Below are 19427 nucleotides of genomic sequence, written 5' to 3' on the forward strand. Positions count from 1 at the left end.
ACAGTTCTGGTCCCTTTTCCAGCATTCATTGTTCTTGTACTGAACTGATTTGGACAGCCTAGCTACCAATAGAAATGTGTGTAACCTGTTCTGAGCCAAGTAATGAGGCTGCAGCTTTCCTCTGTTGTTTCCTCATAGAGGTTCTATCAGAGTGTTGGCATTGTTTAACAGTGCTTTTTCTCTCCAGCCATTTTCTTGGGACTAAGAAAGTACTTAGTAGTCAATATTGCTCTGCTTTCAAGACATATCTCCAAGCAACTCTGCCTACTCACGTTACCATCCTTTGTTTTTTTGCCTCGTAGTTTGTTATGTTTATAGTGTTTGGTCATTCATTTAACAAACATTTTCGTATCCGTCTACTGTCTGTCAGTGGACTAGATTCTTAATATATGGTAATAGAGGTAACATTCATGATCTCTGCTCTTGTGGCATTTAGGGTCTAGTGGCAGATTCATTAATATACCTTTGGAAGATACCTACATTTCAATCTGCAGAAAATTTTTAGTTCAAATCTCTTCATGTACAACGGAGATCAGACTTACAAAAGCCACTTTATTGCACTATAGCACTGAAGGCTGGGGAGTTGTTTTCTCAGAGGAACCGTACAGTGGTCATTGCAGTAGTGCTGTATCTATACTCTTTCTAGAGATAGGGGCTTCTGATGTGAGGGGGATTACAGTGGTTACTATGAAAATAACAGTTTATCACCTGCTTCCATCACTAACCCTTTTTCCCCCAATAACATTAAATTTCACCATAATTTTCTTTATAATATTTCTGTGAGAACTTATGCTAAGTATTTCTAGCAGTATCTCTTCAGTTACCAGTGTTGGAACTACCCAACTGTTGTATGAGCCCTTGGGGTTCTAAGGAAATGTGGCAAAAATAATAATTTGGATTACAGCAACCTAGAAAATAATATTTCCTTTATGAATCCAGTGTGTCACAAACGTAGAGATTTCTCAAAGTTCCTGTAAAAGAGTATTTCTTTTCCTTCTACCTAAATGAACATGTATTAATTTTGTTTGTTGCTGGGGGAAGGGTACCTATCCCCACTCTGTCCCCTCACACACATACGTATAACACAAGAATATAAGTAATAGTATATGCTGGTGTCACACTGTACCTCCTAATAAAGGAAACTAGATTATTTTAAGACCATAGATTAGTCCATAAAACACCATAGAAAGTGAGGCCGAATTAGGCTGGGCACAGTGGCTCACACCTGTAATCCTAGCACTTTGGGAGGCCAAGGTGGGCTGATCACCTGAGGTCTTGTGTTCAAGACCAGCCTGGCCAACACGGCGAAATGCTATCTCTACTAAAAATACAAAAAAATTAGTTGGGCGTGGTGGCGGGTATCTGTAATTTCAGTTGCTTGGGAGGCTGAGGCAAGAGAATCACTTAAACCTGTGAGTCGGAGGTTGCAGTGAGCTAAGATTATGCCCCTGCACTCCATCCTGGGTGACAAGAGTGGGACTCTGTCTCAAAAAAAGAAAAAAAGAAAATGAGACTGAATTATAGATACTCCCCAAATATCTTGGATTACAGAAAGAAAAGTTATTAGATAAATATTCCAATTCCTGGTTCTCTGTCTCTCTGAATATTACAGAGAATAATCTATTTCACTCTTTTGTACTTTATTTCAGAGATTAGAGGTAATTCTCCCAGGCTTTATTATTATTTATGAAAATCTTCTCTTTTGCAGAGTACTCAAAAATTTAAATAGCCATCTGAAAACATCTCAAGTAAAAAAATTATCCTCTGCATTTTAAACCAAAATTATCTTTTCTCACTAAGACATATTTTATTTAATATAGAGGTGAAATTACATTAGCCCTCTTTTATACATTTATTTGATTCAAACCTATTGTAAAGAAACTTAGGTTCTTTTAAAAAAAGAGAGATTAAAGAAAAATGACATTGTTTGTCAGACAGCCATCTTACATGTATAGTTTTATCATTCAGTTTAACTGTTTTCACTGTTTATATGAACATTGAGTACCTATTATAGGCCAGGCATTGCATCTAAATACTAGAATAAATACATGGATAAGACACGTTATAGGCTAACTGTCCTTTATCTGAAGTTTCAGATTTTGAATCTTCACATTAGGGATGCTAAACTTGTATACTATATTTCCATATGTACTCGTTGTAAATAAGAATAAAACAGTGTGATAAGAGTTATCTAGGAAGTAAAGTTTTTACCTTGATGGAACCTGGGATTTTGGTAGGTGAAGTGGAAGAAGAACTAGTTAAGATTGACTCAGTGACAGTGATATAGTAAACCAGTAACTGACAATTAAACTATACTGTAATAGTAAATATATTATTTAGACCTTTTAAGTAAGTGCATTGGTTATTTTGTGATTCTCCCCCCAAAAAAACCATAAGAGGTTAGTAATGAAGTCTTAACTTTTACTTGGTTTATTAGTCACATAACATTGATTAACTTCTATTAAGTTTTAAAGAAGCTTAACTTTTTATTGCCGTGGCTTAACAGGACTATCTAGTGAAATTTGTGAAAAAAAAATCTGCATAAATGTTAATAATCTCTAAGTGTGCTAATAATTTTGTTTATTTCCCAAAGGGATGTCCGTCGCTTGGTAGTGGCCATGTCTAGAGCTAGACTTGGACTTTACATCTTTGCCAGAGTATCCCTCTTCCAAAACTGTTTTGAACTGACTCCAGCTTTCAGTCAGCTCACGGCTCGCCCGCTTCATTTGCATATAATTCCAACAGAACCTTTCCCAACCACTAGAAAGGTAGGACTTCTTCATTTTATAGAACAGCATTCCGCGGAGTGGGGAAATTGGAATTTTCTTATAGGTGACCACATTAGCTTGGAGCATCATTATATGTCATTCACTTACTGCCTTAGAGTATGTTGCACTGAGGAACTGAGTTAAATTTTCTATATAAAAATAGTATCAGCAGGGCTCAATGGCTCATGCCTGTAGTCCCAGCACTTTGGGAGGTTGAGGTAAGAGGATCGCGTGAGCCCAGGAGTTTGAGACCAGCCTGGACAACATAGTGAGACCTCGTCTCTATTTAAAAAGTAAATAAATATTAAAAATAATAATTCAGCCAACATTTATTTATCTACCTGTATTAGACAGTTAGTTCTTTACATACATTGCCTCATTTTCATCTCAGTATCAACAGCCTGTTACATTATTAGATTATTTTATTAATCCCATTTTACAAATGCAGTAACTTAGGGCCAGAGAAGTTAAATAGTTTGACCATGCATCTAGCATAGAGGATCCAAGATCTGAAAAGCCAGGAGGTCTTTCTGAATAACATCCCCCAGAGTTCATGTTATTTATCATTATACTATACTGTTTGTCTTCAGCTTTGTAAGGAGAACTTAACTACTTATTGAAAATAGAGCAATAAATAGTTGAGTTCTTAAGAAGCTTACATTCTGGGGAAGTGAGGGAGGAGAGAGCACATATATTTAATGAAAAGATAGAGAAGTACTACTCTCTGTTATCCCTTCTTTCTCCCCTTTTTCTAGCACCTTTCCTCCATAGGTAACTAGTCTCTTTAGTTTCTTGTTTATACTTATATTCCTTTTCTATAAAGGAGAAGATAAATATTTATTTTTATATTATTGTCTTTCTTGTGCAAAGGTTATTATACTATAGACTTTTGGGCTTTGGTTTTTTTTTTAATGAATTGTCCTAGGGAATCCATTGGATTTTAAATAACATTATTTTAGATGTTCACAGTATGCGTCTTCCCACCACCTCTCTAAAAAAAATTAAATCTGTGTGTTTATTAATAATAAGTACTTTTTTAAAACCTGCATTTTTATTTACCTACTTATTTTTAAGGAAATGCTGCTGTGGAGAAGTGGCAGGAAAATGGTGGAGAGAGATCATAGGTGGTAGGGTCACATAAAGCCTCAAGTGTCAGGCTCAACTCTAGACACAATCCTATTATGTCTGAGTTTCTCAATCTTCTGTGCGCTATTAAATTCCTGATGAGAGGTCTGGGACAGAGCCTAGGTGTCATAATGTGTAACAAGCTCTCCAGGTGATTTCTGTGTAAGGACTATATGTCATACCTGAAGCGATCTGGAGTGCAGGTCAGACAATATTACTGAACAGAAGGCTTGAAAACCCATGCTTTAGGTAACACTCAGTTCAAGGCCCTGGGAAGGTTAGGGCTGAGAACATCCCCCCATCTTCTGCTCAAGAGATAGTGAGGGGCAGGGAGTGCTGCATCTCGAGGAAAGGCAGCTCTCGGCAAGACTCCAGAAAATAAAGCAAGCAAACAAAAAGTTGTCCATGTTTTGAAGAGAGCTTTTCCTAGTCAAAATAGCATGGCAGTATTTGTACATAGGAGTTTTGATCATTGCAGAAAGTGACCATTATCAAAAGAATACCCGCTTAGATGGAGTGCTACCATCCCGCTTACTTCTGAGAAATGCTGTTTAATTTACTAAATTATTTCTGGCTTGATGCTCCTTAAATAATTTGTGACTTTAAAATTGAACCCTCTTTTTGGGGGTATGTTTTCTACCTTAATGGTTTTCTAAATTGTTTCTGCCACAAGAAAGGATAAGACTTTATAAACATTTTATTAATAACTATAAATAGGACAGTTGTTAATCTCTGGTTTAGGGTGATTTAAAAGGAAGTGCAAAATTTGTATTTTGATTGGCTTTACCTTACCTACACTAATAGAGCAATGTTTCTTAGATTGTTGTCCAGAAGCTACAAAAGAATCAGCTCATTCCACCCAGACTTTCTGAATCTGAATCTTTAGGGTCTAGAGCCTAGGTACCTGCAATTAAACAGTCTACCCCAGACGGTTCTAATAGACACCAAAATTTTAAAAAGAACATTTGAATATTCAGCCTCATGCCTCATAGTCTGTATGTTCAGTAAAAGTAAATATTAGCTTCTTATTTTTTTAGAAAAATATAATTAGGACAAAGAGTGTTAATTTTTTTTTCTGAATTATCTTGTGAACTGTCTTTGGAGCATACACAGTATTAGAAACTGCTGCTTTACACCATGTTGATTTTCCTCTCTATTCAAATAATTACTTTTCTCTTACTAATTCTTTTATATTGATTGTAGACTAAATCCCATACTTCATTTACCAGCCCAAGATTGTATTAAAAGCTAGTGACTCTCAGCTTTTCTAGTCTCTGACTTTTCTAAATTTCAATGGAATCACTATTCTTCATGAAGTTTACTTTAGTAATCTTTTTTTAATGGGAGTCACATGGCCGGCAGGCAGAGCACACTGACCTGGGCCCCTTTTTTATTAATTTAACTATTTAAAAATCTGTTTTTAAAAACATTCATGAAGTCTTTATTGGACTCTTCATACTTGCGTTTTATGTCCGCTTACTGTTAGGTCTTCCAGACTCTAATAGTGCTTTTTCATAAGATTAAAAAATGGGCTTATGTTGAACTGTTACCTTCTCGGATTGTTTGACCAGAAATTTAACAATCTTTTTTCCTTCTTATAGAACGGAGAGAGACCATCTCATGAAGTACAAATAATAAAAAATATGCCCCAGATGGCAAATTTTGTATACAACATGTACATGCATTTGATACAGACTACACATCATTATCATCAGGTGAGTTTCTCAAAACTGACTTTTATTTTTCTTGCTGTAGAAATGATTTTCTTTTTTACGGAATAAATCTTTAAAGTGCCTAATTCCTTGTGGGAAATGAACTAAAGTAGGCTGTTATTATTTATATGACATTTGCATTTTTTTAAAGCATCTTTATATAGGTAGAATTCATACATATGATAAAGTTCACAAACTTAACGTGTACAGTTTTATATGTTCTGGCATAGGTATTTACTTGTGGAACCATCAGCACAGTCAAGATAAAGAACATATTCATTATCCACAAGAGTTTTGCTTTGCTTGTTTGCAATCCCTCCTTTTTGTCTTTCTGTCATGATAGGTTTCTTTCCATTTTCTAGATATTTATATAAATGAAATAATACAGTTTTTTTTTTAATTTGTCTACTATTGCTTATACAAGCCTTTGCACTTTACCTTAGATAGACACCTAAGAGTGTAGTGTTTGGGTTATATGTTAAGGATGTGTTTAACTTTCTAAGAAATTGCCAGCCTGTTTTTCAAAGTGGTGTACCACTTTACACTCCCACCAGCAGTTTGAGAGTTCTAGTTGCTATACATCCTCATCCTTACTTGATATGGTAGGTCTGTTTTAAATTTTGGCAGTTCTAATATATATACAGTGGTCTCAATGTGGTTTTAATTTTCATTTCCCTAAGGACTAATGATGTTGAGCAACTTTTTATGTGGACATTTGCCATCTGTTTATCTTTAGGGATGTGTCTGCTCTGGTTTCCTGCTCATTTTTTTTTTTTAATTTGGTTGTATGTTTTATTAAGTTTCAAGAGGTTTTTGTTTTTTTAATTGAGATGGTGTCTTGCTTTGTCACCAGGCTGGAGTGCAGTGGCGTAATCTCAGCTCACTTCTATCTTCACTTTCCAAATTCAAGCCATTCTCCTGCCTTAGCCTCTAAGTAGCTGGGATTACAGGAGCACACCACCACACCCAGCTAATTTTCATATTTTTAGTAGAGGCGGGGTTTCACCACATGGGCGAGGATGGTCTCAATCTCCTGACCTCATGATCCGCCCACCTCAGCCTCCTAAAGTGCTGGGATTACAGGTGTGAGCCACTGTGCCTCTCAAGGTTTTTATTTATTCTGGTTACAAGTCCTTTATCAGATATGTATTTTACAAATATTTTCTCCCTACAAATATTTTCTCTCTGGCTTATTTTGTGTCTTAGCAAAAGTTTTAAATTTTGATAAAGTTCAGTATATCAAATTGTTCTTTGATGATTCATGCTTTTTATGTCCTAAAAATACTCAGCCTAACTCAGAGTTAAAAGGTTTTTTTCTAGAAGTTGTATAGTCTTAGGTTGGATACTAAGGTATGATACATTTTGAGTTAATTTTTTTATGTGATACAGGTAGGATTGAGTTTTATTCATTTGCCTGTGGATATCCAGTTGTTTCAGCACCATTTCCCTAATTGGTTATTGTTTTCTTTATTGAATTGCTTGTTATCTTAGTCAAAATATCAACTGACCATATATGTGAGGGTCTAATTCTGAGCTTTCTGTTCTATTCCCTTGTTTTGTGTATCTGTCCCTTTGCCATCACCACACTACCTTGATTACAGTAGCTTTACAGTCAACCTGGAAATTAGATAACATAAGTCCTTTAGCTTTGTTCTTCTTTTTCGAAATTATTTTAGCTATCCTGGTTCCTGTGCTTTTCTATATACATTTTAGAATCAGCAGGTCAGTTTCTACCCCAAAAAAGCATGCTATGGTTTTTAAAAGCATATTTTGAAGGGTAGGATTGTTTAGGATCCATTTGGGACAATTAACATCTTCACAATATTGATTTTTAAATATTATTTGTGAAATGTATTTAAGGGATTGTAGGACCTTTGTATATTTGATAATATTTCTTTAGTGTTTGCAGTTAATGTTCTGTTCTGCTATGCAATCACCTATATGCATTTCTCTTTACTTTTTTTTTTTTTAAGATTTTCCTGGATATATAAACAACAGTCTATTTATTTTTATTATATATATATTTTTGTTAATCAATGAGAGCTTCATTATGTTGCTCAGGTTGGCCTTGAACTTATAGCCTCGCCTCCTCAACCGCCAGGACAATTGGCGGGAGCCACCGTGGCTCCCCACAATATTGAATCTTCCTTTCCGTGAATAAGATCTCTCATTTGTTTAGATCATCATTGAATTCTCATCATGGTTTTGTAGTTTTCAGTATACAAACCTTACACATATTTTGTAACATTTTGCTCAATAGTTTTCTTTCTTTTTTTGGCTGCTATTGTGCATGGTAGTTGTTTTTTTTTCTAATTGTACTTTAGGTTCTGGGGAACAAGTGCAGATCATGCAGGGTTGTTGCACAGGTACATACATGGCACAGTGATTTGCTGCCTCCATCTCCCCATCATCTATATCTGGCATTTCTCCCCACATTATTCCTCCCCACCCCATGATGTTCCTACCTTATCCCCCCCACCACCAACTGACCCCAGTGTATGATGCTCCCCTCCCCGTGTCCACATGTTCTCATTGTTCAACACCTCCCTATAAGTGAGACTATGTGGTATTTGATTTTCTGTTCTTGTGTCAGTTTGCTAAGAATGATGGTTTCCAGCTTCATCCATATCCCTACAAAGGACATGAACCCATCGTTTTTTATGGCTGCATAGTATTCCATGGTATATATGTGCCACATTTTCTTTGTCCAGTCTATCATTGACGGGCATTTGCGTTGGTTCCAAGTCTTTGCTATTGTAAACAGTGCTTGTGATGAACATACGTGTGCATGTGTCTTTATAGTAGAATGATTTATAATCCTTTGGGCATATACCCAGTAATGGGATTGCTGGGTCAAATAGAATTTCTGGGGCCAGGCACGGTGGCTCAAGCCTGTAAGCCCAGCACTTTGGGAGGCCGAGGCGGGTGGATCACTAGGTCAAGAGATCGAGACCATCCTGGTCAACATGGTGAAACCCCGTCTCTACTAAAAATACAAAAAATTAGCTGGGCGTCGTGACGCGTGCCTGTAATCCGAGCTACTCAGGAGGCTGAGGCAGGAGAATTGCCTGAACCCAGGAGGCGGAGGTTGTGGTGAGCCGAGATTGCGCCATTGTATTCCAGCCTGGGTAACAAGAGTGAAACTCCGTCTCAAAAAAAAAAAAAAAAAAAAAATAGAATTTCTATTTCTAGATCCTTGAGGAATTGCCACACTGTCATCCATAATGCTTGAACTAATTTATACTCCCACCAACGGTATAAAAGTGTTCCTGTTTCTCCACATCCTCTCCAGCATCTGTTGTCTCCAGATTTTTTAATGATCACCATTCTAACTGGCATGAGATGGTATCTCAATGTGGTTTTGATTTGCATTTCTCTAATGACCAGTGATGATGAGCATTTTTTCATATGTTTGTTGGCCTCATATATGTTTTCTTTTGAAAAGTGTCTGTTCATATCCTTCGCCCACTTTTGAATGGGTTTATTTGTTTGTCTGTTTCTTGTAAATCTGTTTTAGTTCTTTGTAGATTCTGGATACCCTTTGTCAGGTGGGTAGCTTGCAAAAATTTTTTCCCATTCTATCGGTTGCTGGTTCACTCTAATGATTGTTTCTTTTGCTGTGCAGAAGCTCTGAAATTTAATTAGATCCCATTTGTCTATTTTGGCTTTTGTTGCCATTGCTTTTGGTGTTTTAGTCATGAAGTCTTTGCCTATGCCTATGTCCTGAATGGTTTTGCCTAGGTTTTCTTCCAGGCTTTTTATGGTGTTAGGTCTTATGTTTAAGTCTTTAATCCATCTGGAGTTAATTTTAGTGTAAGGTGTCAGGAAGGGGTCCAGTTTCTGCTTTCTGCACATTGCTAGCCAGTTTTCCGAACACCATTTATTAAACAGAGAATCCTTTCCCCATTGCTTTTGTCAGGTTTGTCAAAGATCAGATGGTTGTAGATGTGTGGCATTGCTTCCAAGGCCTCTGTTCTGTTCCATTGGTCTATGTCTCTGTTTTGGTACCAGTACCAGTGCATGGTACTTTTTAAAATTTTTCAAGGCCAGGCATGGTGGCTCACACCTGTAATCTCAGCACTTTGTGAGACCAAGGCAGGTGGATCACCTGCTGGTAGTATATGTCTATAATCCCAGCTACTTGGGAGGCTAAGGCAGGAAAATTGCATGAACCCAGGAGACAGAGGTTGCAGTGAGCCAAGATTGTGTCACTGTACTCCAATCTGGGCAACACAGCAAGACTCTGTCAGTCAATCAATCAGTCCGTCAGTCAATTTAGTTTCCATCATTGTAAGCAGAGTTCCTGGTGAGAAAATCACTAGACTGCCATGGGACAAAGGGCAGGCTAAGCACATAGAGCTGCTTTAGTTTTCAGGTTGAATGGGAGAGAAACCTTGTTCCTTGCTGCTCCCTCCTCCAGTGGCTTTGCCTCAAGGCTGGGCTCCTCTTTACCCCCGGCAAGGATCTTTTTTTTTTTTGGAGATGGAATCTCGCTCTATTGCCCAGGCTGGAGGACAGTGGTGCAATCTCTGCTCAGTGTAACCTTCACCTCTCAGGTTCAAGCGATTGTCCTGCCTCAGCCTCCCGAGTAGCTGGGATTACAGGTGGCTGCCACCACACTCAGCTAAATTTTGTATTTTTAGTAGAGACAGAGTTTCATCGTGTTGGCCAGGCTGGTCTGGAACTTCTGATCCACCTGCATCAGCCTCCCAAAGTGCTGGGATTACCAGCATGAGCCACTGCACCTGGCTCACAGTGCTCTTTAATCAAAGTTGACTCTTGAGTTGGTTTTATAATCGGTCCTAATCCATCACTGTTTTTTGCAGAAATGTTTACAGCAAAGTCTGTCACTTAAAAATGTAATAGCTTTTCATGGTTGTTTTCCTCTCTGAAGACTTTATATGTATTTTGATCATCAATATATGACATCTCTGTAGACATATTCCTAGACCATTTTCATCAGAGGTGTTACATTTGTAATATAAAATGGCCAGCACTGTTTCGGAGAACTCTAGAATAATAATGTGAGAGCTTAGCTTTATAAACTGTTTTTCATGTTGGTGTTGTCTTTTTTTTTTTTTAATTAGACTCTATTGCAACTACCACCTGCTATGGTAGAAGAAGGTGAGGAAGTTCAAAATCAGGAAACAGAATTGGAAGCAGAAGAAGAGGCCATGACTGTTCAAGCTGACATCATACCCAGTCTGACAGACACCAGCTGCAGTCAAGAAACTCCAGCCTTTCAAACTGATACCACTTCTAATCGGACTGAGACCACCTCCAGTGAGACAGGAGCCAGTTCCAATCCAGAAGCCATATCTGCTTTATCTGAGACTACCACTACTGTGGCAGGAGCTGTACCTGCACTGGCAGAGGCTAACATGCCTCAGGATGCCACATCTGCCTCAGCAGAGACCAAGTAGCCAAACTGTAGCCCTTCTATAGAAGGACATGTCATTCAAAAAGTCTGAGTAAAGTTATTTTTTGTATTTTACATTTGCTTCTGCCATTTTACTGTCACTAATTAATGTGCAGTTCTTATATTTGTTAACTGATTTTGGTGTATTAATGTATTTTTAAAAATTATATGTGTACTAACAATTCTAGTTTCATTTGTTCAATCAGAAGAGCAAATAACCTTTCCTTTGATGTTTTGATCACTAAGTGAATATATTTGTAATCATATCTACATTAAAATAATTTTCTATAGAATATATAATATATACTTCACATTTTTAGTGAAATTCTCTAAAGAAGAGGACAGAATACACTGAATTAACCATGAATACCCTTAAGTGTCCAAATTGGAAAGGAACTTGTTTATTCTGTTATATTATCAAATGCTTAAATTCTGTTTTCTTTTTTCTTACCTTTGTTGTCTTTATGTAAAGATATTAATAGCAGTAAGGTATAGGTTTCTCTAATCTATCAGAGTGGTTACATGCATTTTCTTCTCTTAAATCTTAGGATGCCTTAGAATTACCTAAGATGTCTGTTTATTCTTGAGGCACACCTCAGACCAAAAGAGTCAGAATCTCAGGATTAAAGTCCAAGAATCTATATTTTAGGAGGTTCTCCACACCACTAATTGTTTGGGTTGCTGGCAGAATGGCATCAGCCAAGGGTGGTGAGGCTGAGCCAAGATTTGTCATCAGCTACATAGGAAGACTCTGCCAAATCAATCTGGGCAAGAAGCAGGATCCTGAGTCTGGGCAATGAGAGTCAGAGAACTTAACTCCTGTGTGCAGGGTAGAATTCTCCCATGGCAGAGATTCTGAGTTTTTCTGCTTTATTTTTCTTAGGATAACCAGCCACAAGGAGACCTTTAGGTAAAATGTGGTTCTAATATGGGAAGGCAGAGGTACCTAGGACATCGCTGCTCAAGGGTGATTTGTGAACCAACAGCATCAATGTCGTACTGAAGTTTGTTATTTATAGAAAAGCTAAAGTTTGGGCTCTGCCCCAAAACTATTAAATCTAAATCTGCATTGCAACAAAGTCCCCAGGTAATTCATGTGCGCTTTGTTGTTTGAGAAGCACTGTACTAAGATTACTGTGTAGTCTTCACATGAATGAGGCTACAATGGTAGAATTACCAGTGAATGTGACTAATGTTTTCTGACAAGAGACCTCTGCTTATAAGGTCCCTGGGCATGGTGCCCAGAACTGAGAAAAAAAAAAATGGTTATGTGTCTGTGTAGAGGGGAAAATTGCCCACTAGTTTTCTCTTTCCCATTTTGATCATCTGCTAGAGTATCTAAAGGGGAGCATTTCCCCAAAATATCCCCTCTAGTGCATCTACCCGTGGGCCTGGCCATGTCCAAGAAATCTTTGAAGAAACAAGCAAGAATTGCACACTACCATTGAAATCCTTCTGGTCCTGACATTTTGAAGGAATGTTTGCTTTGTAAGGAAATTAAACCCAGAAAGTCAAGTCAGTTATATTTTTTAATAACTAGTATTTGCTCAACTGCACCAGGTTGTGATGAATATGGTCCAGACTTCACTTTATTATGTGTCCTACTGTATCAGGCCGCTTGTGTCAATGTCAGTTGAGGAGGGGGAGATGAAAGCGATGAGATGATGAGAGGAATGAAATACAAGGGTGTGATACTAGGAAACCCAGGTCTATTTGTTATCAGAGTAAGGATCAAGCCAGATAGCCTGTTATGTAATTTCTCTGATAAAAGATTTTGAAAGCAGGTGCTGTGGGCATAATAGCACTCATAGAATTATTTTCATTTGTAAATATATGGTATCAGGCCAAGCAAGGGAAAAAAGCTTTAACTGTGTTACCATCTTTCCTGGAAAAGATAGATTTTTCTCTCTACCCTTAGGGGATATGAGAGATGACACCTGCAATCAAAATAAGTGGACTGTTAAGCTGCTCTCTTCTTAACTATTTTCTAAGCACTGTACATCACTCTTGCCTAGCTGAGTGATCATACTTTTTCCTTTGCTGCTCTCTGTCACGCTGAAAAGCAAATTTAGGTGGAAGATGGGTAAGTCCTTTGCCCTTGTCAAAAGAATTAAGAAGGGGTGAGGCAGTGGTATTTGTATTCTTTTAAACTGTTTATTCATTGGAAAGGCAAGAGAGTTACAGTTGACTATAGAATCTTGTTTTGAAGGAATTTAAGAGCTCACTTACTTTTAAACAATGAGGAAACAACGAGAGAGACTTAAGCACCATGGCAACTGTAGAAGAGTGGGGTAGAATCCAAGTCTACAGTCCTACAGCAGAGCTTTATTTTTTTCAATCAAGCACACGTGAGGGATTGCTTAATAAATTCAAGAGTTTTCTATATAATTTGAGATTACTACAGACACAGGTATTCTAGCCATTTGACTATTTTAGATTAGTGTTCCCATTGCTCTTCATCCTATTTTTCATATCTAAATATGTCATGATTTTAGAATCTCTTTTTAAAGAAAATCAAAAAGATGCATGCCATAAAGAATTATCATGAAATGAAGCAATTCAAGTATTTAGAATTTCTTTCTTCTTTTTTTTTTCCCAAAATGCTGAGTTAGACAGTTTATTGCCAACAGTTGAGAATAAATAGCTCTGTTGATTAGGCAAATGAATGAGAAGCTCTAAACATTATCAAGACTCCTGAAGTTGGTATAATAAAAATTGAGATGTTTTGCTGGATGCTGAGAGAAAAGGCATAAATGGACCATTTGTGCTCCTGTAAACAAATGAAATTTTGTAATGATCAGTAGACAGCATGATATTGTAAAACAGACTTTGGACTCATCCAGACCTGGCTCAGAATTTTACCTAATTTGCTTATCAGCATTTGGTTTGACCTTAGACAACTTTTACAACCTCTCTATGCGCATTTTAACTATAAATAGCAGGGAAAGGATCTGTTTGGATTTGGGGCAGGGGAGTTGTTCTAGGTACTTGGAAAATACCAGTTTGTCTCTCTGTTTTCTTCAAAGCTTTGTTGGCAATGTAGGATATTGCCAACTAATCCTTTGACTTGATTCCTTAGCCATGCCCCAATCCAGGGAGCATAAAGGATGATCAAGAAGGGGACACTTAGTGGCAGTTGACCTTTGAGGATCTGTCTAGGATCAGGTCTACTGATTTGGAACCTCTGAATCAGTACATCATAACATCGAGGATGTACTGATTTAAAATTCTGGCAGAACAGTATACGCAGAAGGAAGACACTAGGTCTTTCTGAAATATGGAGCTGCTAACTTCTATCAATTCTGAATTCTGTACCGTCCCACCCCCAAATCATCTATATTGTTGCATGTACTTAACTTTGTGCCTTGAATTGCTATTTCCTTTTTATGTTGCACTCAGATGGTATTTTTAGAGATGTTTCTTCAATCAAAACAAGATAAAAATTAAAAAAAAAAAATAGTGACCCTTTTGCATAAACCAGAAGAGCAGTGCCTTGCTTCCTGTGAGAAATGCTTGGCAGTTAGCCTGTGTAATTATTTAGCAATCATGTTAATAGATGTTTAAGAATAATGGAACTGGAGCTGTACTGAGCCAAGGATGGAAATGAAGACATGTGAGACTATTTTTTTCTTCATCTACTGATACTCTTCAGTTACAAGGATTTAATTTAAAAGGGTTTTAATTAAATGGGATCCAGAAGCTTTGGATGCTCTAGTTTTTCTTCTTAGAGACAAACCCCAGCTCTGTTTCCTGGAGTTTCATGGTACTCCTGACTGACAGTGTGCTAGCTTTATTCACTTATCTCTCTACCTTTAACATTTATTTCAGGGGCTGGCTGACATTTTGAGCTTACATACAAAGATGGCCGATACCATTATTTTTCAACATATATTACAGAAAATACTACTCTTGAAAAATACTCTGAGAAATATGTTGTATGGTCAGATAAATTTGGGAAACACAATGAATTATTGTTTCCCCTTTGCAGAATCGCAGTGTACTGTTGGTTAAAAGGCTTTCAGATGTCCCACTAGAAAGAATCATGTTAAGCTTTGGTTAACCTAGCACTTCCCAAACTTGCTTCCCAAACAGTAGAAAACTTTTTAAAAATAAGATACCTTAGGTAGCTATTTCCTCAGAACACAGTTTGGGAACTAATATTTTTACATTGGTCAGAACTGTGACTCTCCCTTTAAAAATGAGCCCAAATACATTTATTTTCCTACCAGGTAACCAGAGGCTGAAGTAACACAGCTGAAGAGGAAACCAGAAGTGAAGTGATTTGTACAAAATGTTGTAGTGTAATTTATTGAATGTTATGTGGTGTTAATAGCAACATCCTGAAAAGGCAAATGAATAAAAGTTTGGTCAGTGTACCATGACATTCCTTCATGTGAGCCTCCTAGGAAAAGGTCACCGAGCATTCTCTGTTTACATTTTAATTTTAGACTCCAGAATTTCACACTAAGTTTTTCTTCTCATTTCTTATTGCATAAGAAATGAGAAAGAAGAGTTTATATTTCCAACGTGTCTTGCTTTCTGTTCTTTAATTTTTGTTTCTTTAAAAAGTTTAAATTCCAAAAAGAGAAAATAATTACTTAGCATAACCAGTAGAGGTGGTCTGGAAATAAAAGAAAATTAAGGCAAATGTAAAACATAAAGACAGTTTCTTCTTAAGAATGTTTAACACACAAGGACCCCAGAAATTACCTTGCATGAAACATACTGAATCTTTCTAGATCTCCAGAAATGACTGTCCCCACAGTCCTCTTCCCCTCCACCTTTAACATTGTGCACTCTCTTTATTAAGCTTATCTCTGTTGTAATCTAAGTTCCAGAACCTCAAAAGTATCTGCTTCTCTTTGAAAGGCGCCTGCCTGTTTTAACATAACTTTTGAGAAGCTGAATTTGTTGACATTTTTCAAAAAACAGTTCTGGATGGGAAGTGAACCTTTTCTACTTTAGTTTACTGCTTCATTTGGGCCATTTTTGATTGTTTGGTTGGTTAGTTTTTTCCTTCTGGTTTGTAGGTCAGTTGTCCACGAAGTGAACTAAAAGTGATTACTGTGTTAACTGTATTTTTCGTTTCATTCCAGTGCTAGTTCTAATTTCAGACTGCCACGAGCATAGGAGGGGAATAGGGCAGACCTCGTTAATTTGTATTGCCATTTTGTTGGTTGACTACTTTTCACAGAAGTGAATTGAGTTTAATAAAAATGTTGAAGATGCTTATGAAACTAATATTTATATGTTAATAGACTATCGGATGCCAACTCTGTGCCATGCAGCAATGCCAAAAACAATTCTAATACTTTATAGATGCGAACACCAAGGCATTGGGTGATTTGCCTAGGACACCACAGTTAATTGAACTGAGACTAGAACCATCATATGACTTTTAGGTAAATTCCTTACCATGCTGCTCTTTAAACTTCTTTGCTTGAGACAAATTAAAGAATGAAACAACACCAATTGTGCATGAGTAAGACAAGCTCACTAAAGAATTTCTCTATGGTCAATATACCAGAGAGACTAGATTACTAAAATCAGGATAGGAAATACAAGGTCTCTAAAAAGAATGTCCCAGTGTTTATAATATTTATTCTTACAGGTGAAAGACAAATTAGTATTTGTTTTGGAATGAGAAACACATAATAGGAAGGGACTCTAGTAAGTGATACTGTATGCCTCAAAATGCTAATTATCCTAAAGCCATTTTACATTTAAGCAGAAGGAAAACATGTTAAGTTATAATAGTTTTAAAAGTGTGATTGGCTGGGTGTGGTGGCTCACACCTGTAGTCTCTGCACTTTGGGAGGCCAAGGAGGGTGGATCACAAGGTCAGGAAATTGAGACCATCCTGGCTTACACTGTGAAACCCTGTCTCTACTAAAAATATAAAATGTCACCTAGGCATAGTGGCACGTGCCTGTACTCCCAGCTACTCAGGAAGCTGAGGCAGGAGAATCGCTTGAACCTGGGAGGCAGAAGTTTCAGTGAGCTAAGATCACGCCACTGCACTCCAGCTTGGGTGACAGAGCAAGACTCTGTCTCCAAAAAAGACGAAAAAAGAAAAAACAAGTGTGACTTCTGAGTGTGTTACCTCGACTCTTAGCTTCTCAGGGAAAGTAACTGGGACTTGTCTTCTTCTGTTGCCTTTGCCTTTTAATCCCTAGCCACAGTGCATGAGCACATCTCTGTCCACATTCGCCAGGCTGATGTCCAGATTGATAATCCCTGCTCGGACCTCTGCTGCCTGGAAGAAGGCATCCAGCCTGATGGCCAGATACCAAGTGACAAGACCACTGGGGCAGATGACTTCTTTGACATCTTCAGTGAGACGGGCTGGCAAGTATATGCCCAGGGCAGTGTTTGAAGACCTGGAGCCCACATTCATTGACAGAGTTCACACTGCCATCTACCAACAGCTCTTCCACGTTGAGCAGCTCATCACAGACAAGGAAGATACTGCCAATAAGTATGTCCAAGGGCACTATGCCATTGGCAAGGATATCACTGGCTTCATGTTCAGCCAAATTCTCAAACTGGCCAACCAGTACACAAGTCTTTAGGGTTTCTTGGTTTTCCACAGCTTTGTGGGGGGAACTTGTTCTGGGTTCACCTCCCTGCTGATAGAATGTCTCTTTGTTCATTATGGCAAGAAGTCCAAGGTGGAGTTCATTTATTCAGATTTCCACAGCTATAGTTTAGCCCTATAACTCCATCCTCACTACCCACACCACCTTGGAGCACTCTGAGTATGCCTTTGTGGTAGACATCTGCCATAGAAACCTCAATATTGAGTGCCCAACCTACACTAACTTTAACTGCCTTATTATGCCCTCTATCACTGCTTCCCTCAGAGTTGGTGGCTCCCTGAATGGTCATCTGACAGAATTCTAGACCAACTTGGTCTTAGCCCCTGTTACCTTTGCCAAGAAAGCTTATCACGAACAGCTTTCTGTAGCAAAGATCACCAGTGCTTGATTTGAGCCAGCCAACCGGATGATGAATTGTGACCCTCACCATAGCAAATGATGGCTTCCTGCCTGTTGCACTGTGGTCCCACCCCAAAGATGTCAATGCTGGTGTTACCAGCATCAAGACCCTGGATTGGTATCCCACTGGTTTCAAGGTTGGCATTAATTACCAGCTTCCCATGGTGGTACCTGGTGGAGACCTGGCCAAGGTACAGAGAGCTGTGTGCATGCTGAGCAATACCACAGTCCTTGATGAGGCCTGGGCTCACTTGGACCATAAGTTTTGACCTGGTGTATGCCAACCATGCCTTTGTTCACCAGTACATTAGTGAGGGAGTAGAAGAGTTTTCTGAGGCCTATGAGGACATGGCTGCCCTTGAGGAGATTTATGAGAAGGTTGGTATAGATTCTGTTAAAGGAGAGGGTGAGGAAGAAGAAGAGAAATATTAATTATCCATTCCTTCAGCCCTGCAACATGTCTCACTCCCAGAATTTAAGCTTCAACATTAGTTGATAGGCATTAAAGCTTTCTGGTTAGATTGTTTTCACTCAGTGGAGATCAATGTTCCATATATACCTGAAAGATTTTTCCATCATGTCTCAGTGCCTTTATAGCAGATTAAAGGTGTCAGCTATGAAGAGTTCCTTAATTAGCCGGATCTGGCATGAAGCAGGACATGCTATGTACCAGTAGGCATTTTAGGGTCCTGAAGGATACATTTGATACATATACATTTATTTTTTTTAAAAACAATGACGATAGGAGAGCGTCTTTTTTCTAGTCCAGCCAAAGGTTTGTCAATTTTATTTATCTTTCTAAAAACATCAACTTTTCATTTTGTTGGTCTGTATTGTTTTTTAGTCTTAATTTCATTTATTTCTGCTCTAACCTTTATTATTTCTTCTACTAATTTTGGGTTTGGCTTGTTCTTGCTTTTCTAATTCCTTGAGGTGCATAATTGGGTTGTTTATATGAAGTCTTTATACTTTTTTGATACAGGTGTTGATTGCTATAAGCTTCCCTCTAAGTACTACTTTGGCTATATCCCATAGATTTTGGTGTGTTTTATTTCCATTTCCCTTTGCTTCAAGACATTTTAAATTTCCTTCTTCAAGTCTTTATTGACCCATGGGTCATTCAAGGGCATGTTGTTTAGTTTCCATGTGTTTGTGAAGTTTCTGAAGTTCCTCTTGTTATTGGTGTTTAGTTTTATTCCATTGTGGTCAGAAAAGATATTTGATATGATTTCTATTTTTAAAAATTTGTTCAAAGTTGTTTTGTGCCATAAGATGTAGTCTATTCTAAATAATGTTCCATGAAAAGAATGTATATTCTGCAGCAATTGGGTGAAATGTTCTGTAAATGTCAGTTAGGCCTATTAGGTCTAATATATAGTTTAACTCTACTCTGGTGTTTCTTTAT

The 19427-nt window shown here is 37.8% G+C and overlaps 1 protein-coding gene and 1 pseudogene across 6 annotated transcripts in view; both read left to right on the forward strand.

The window, feature by feature from the left end:
• AQR (aquarius intron-binding spliceosomal factor) overlaps positions 1–11317 on the forward strand; it is a 130320-nt gene extending 119003 nt beyond the window's left edge. For all 6 annotated transcript variants that reach the window (XR_013521053.1, XR_013521054.1, XM_009005600.5 and 3 more), the window contains 3 exons: positions 2594–2768; positions 5495–5608; positions 10693–11317. Coding sequence is in view for 4 of the 6 variants with exons in the window: in XM_009005600.5 (XP_009003848.1) it covers positions 2594–2768; positions 5495–5608; positions 10693–11028 (625 nt within the window). In the remaining 2 variants the exon portion in view is untranslated. The remainder of the gene's footprint in view (positions 1–2593; positions 2769–5494; positions 5609–10692) is intronic.
• A 5756-nt stretch (positions 11318–17073) lies between these two features.
• Positions 17074–18575, forward strand: LOC144577359 (tubulin alpha-1B chain-like; annotated as a pseudogene).
• Positions 18576–19427: the final 852 nt, after the last annotated feature.

Source organism: Callithrix jacchus, chromosome 8 (genome assembly GCF_049354715.1).
Source record: "Callithrix jacchus isolate 240 chromosome 8, calJac240_pri, whole genome shotgun sequence".
In the NCBI taxonomy this organism is placed as follows: domain Eukaryota; kingdom Metazoa; phylum Chordata; class Mammalia; order Primates; family Cebidae; genus Callithrix; species Callithrix jacchus.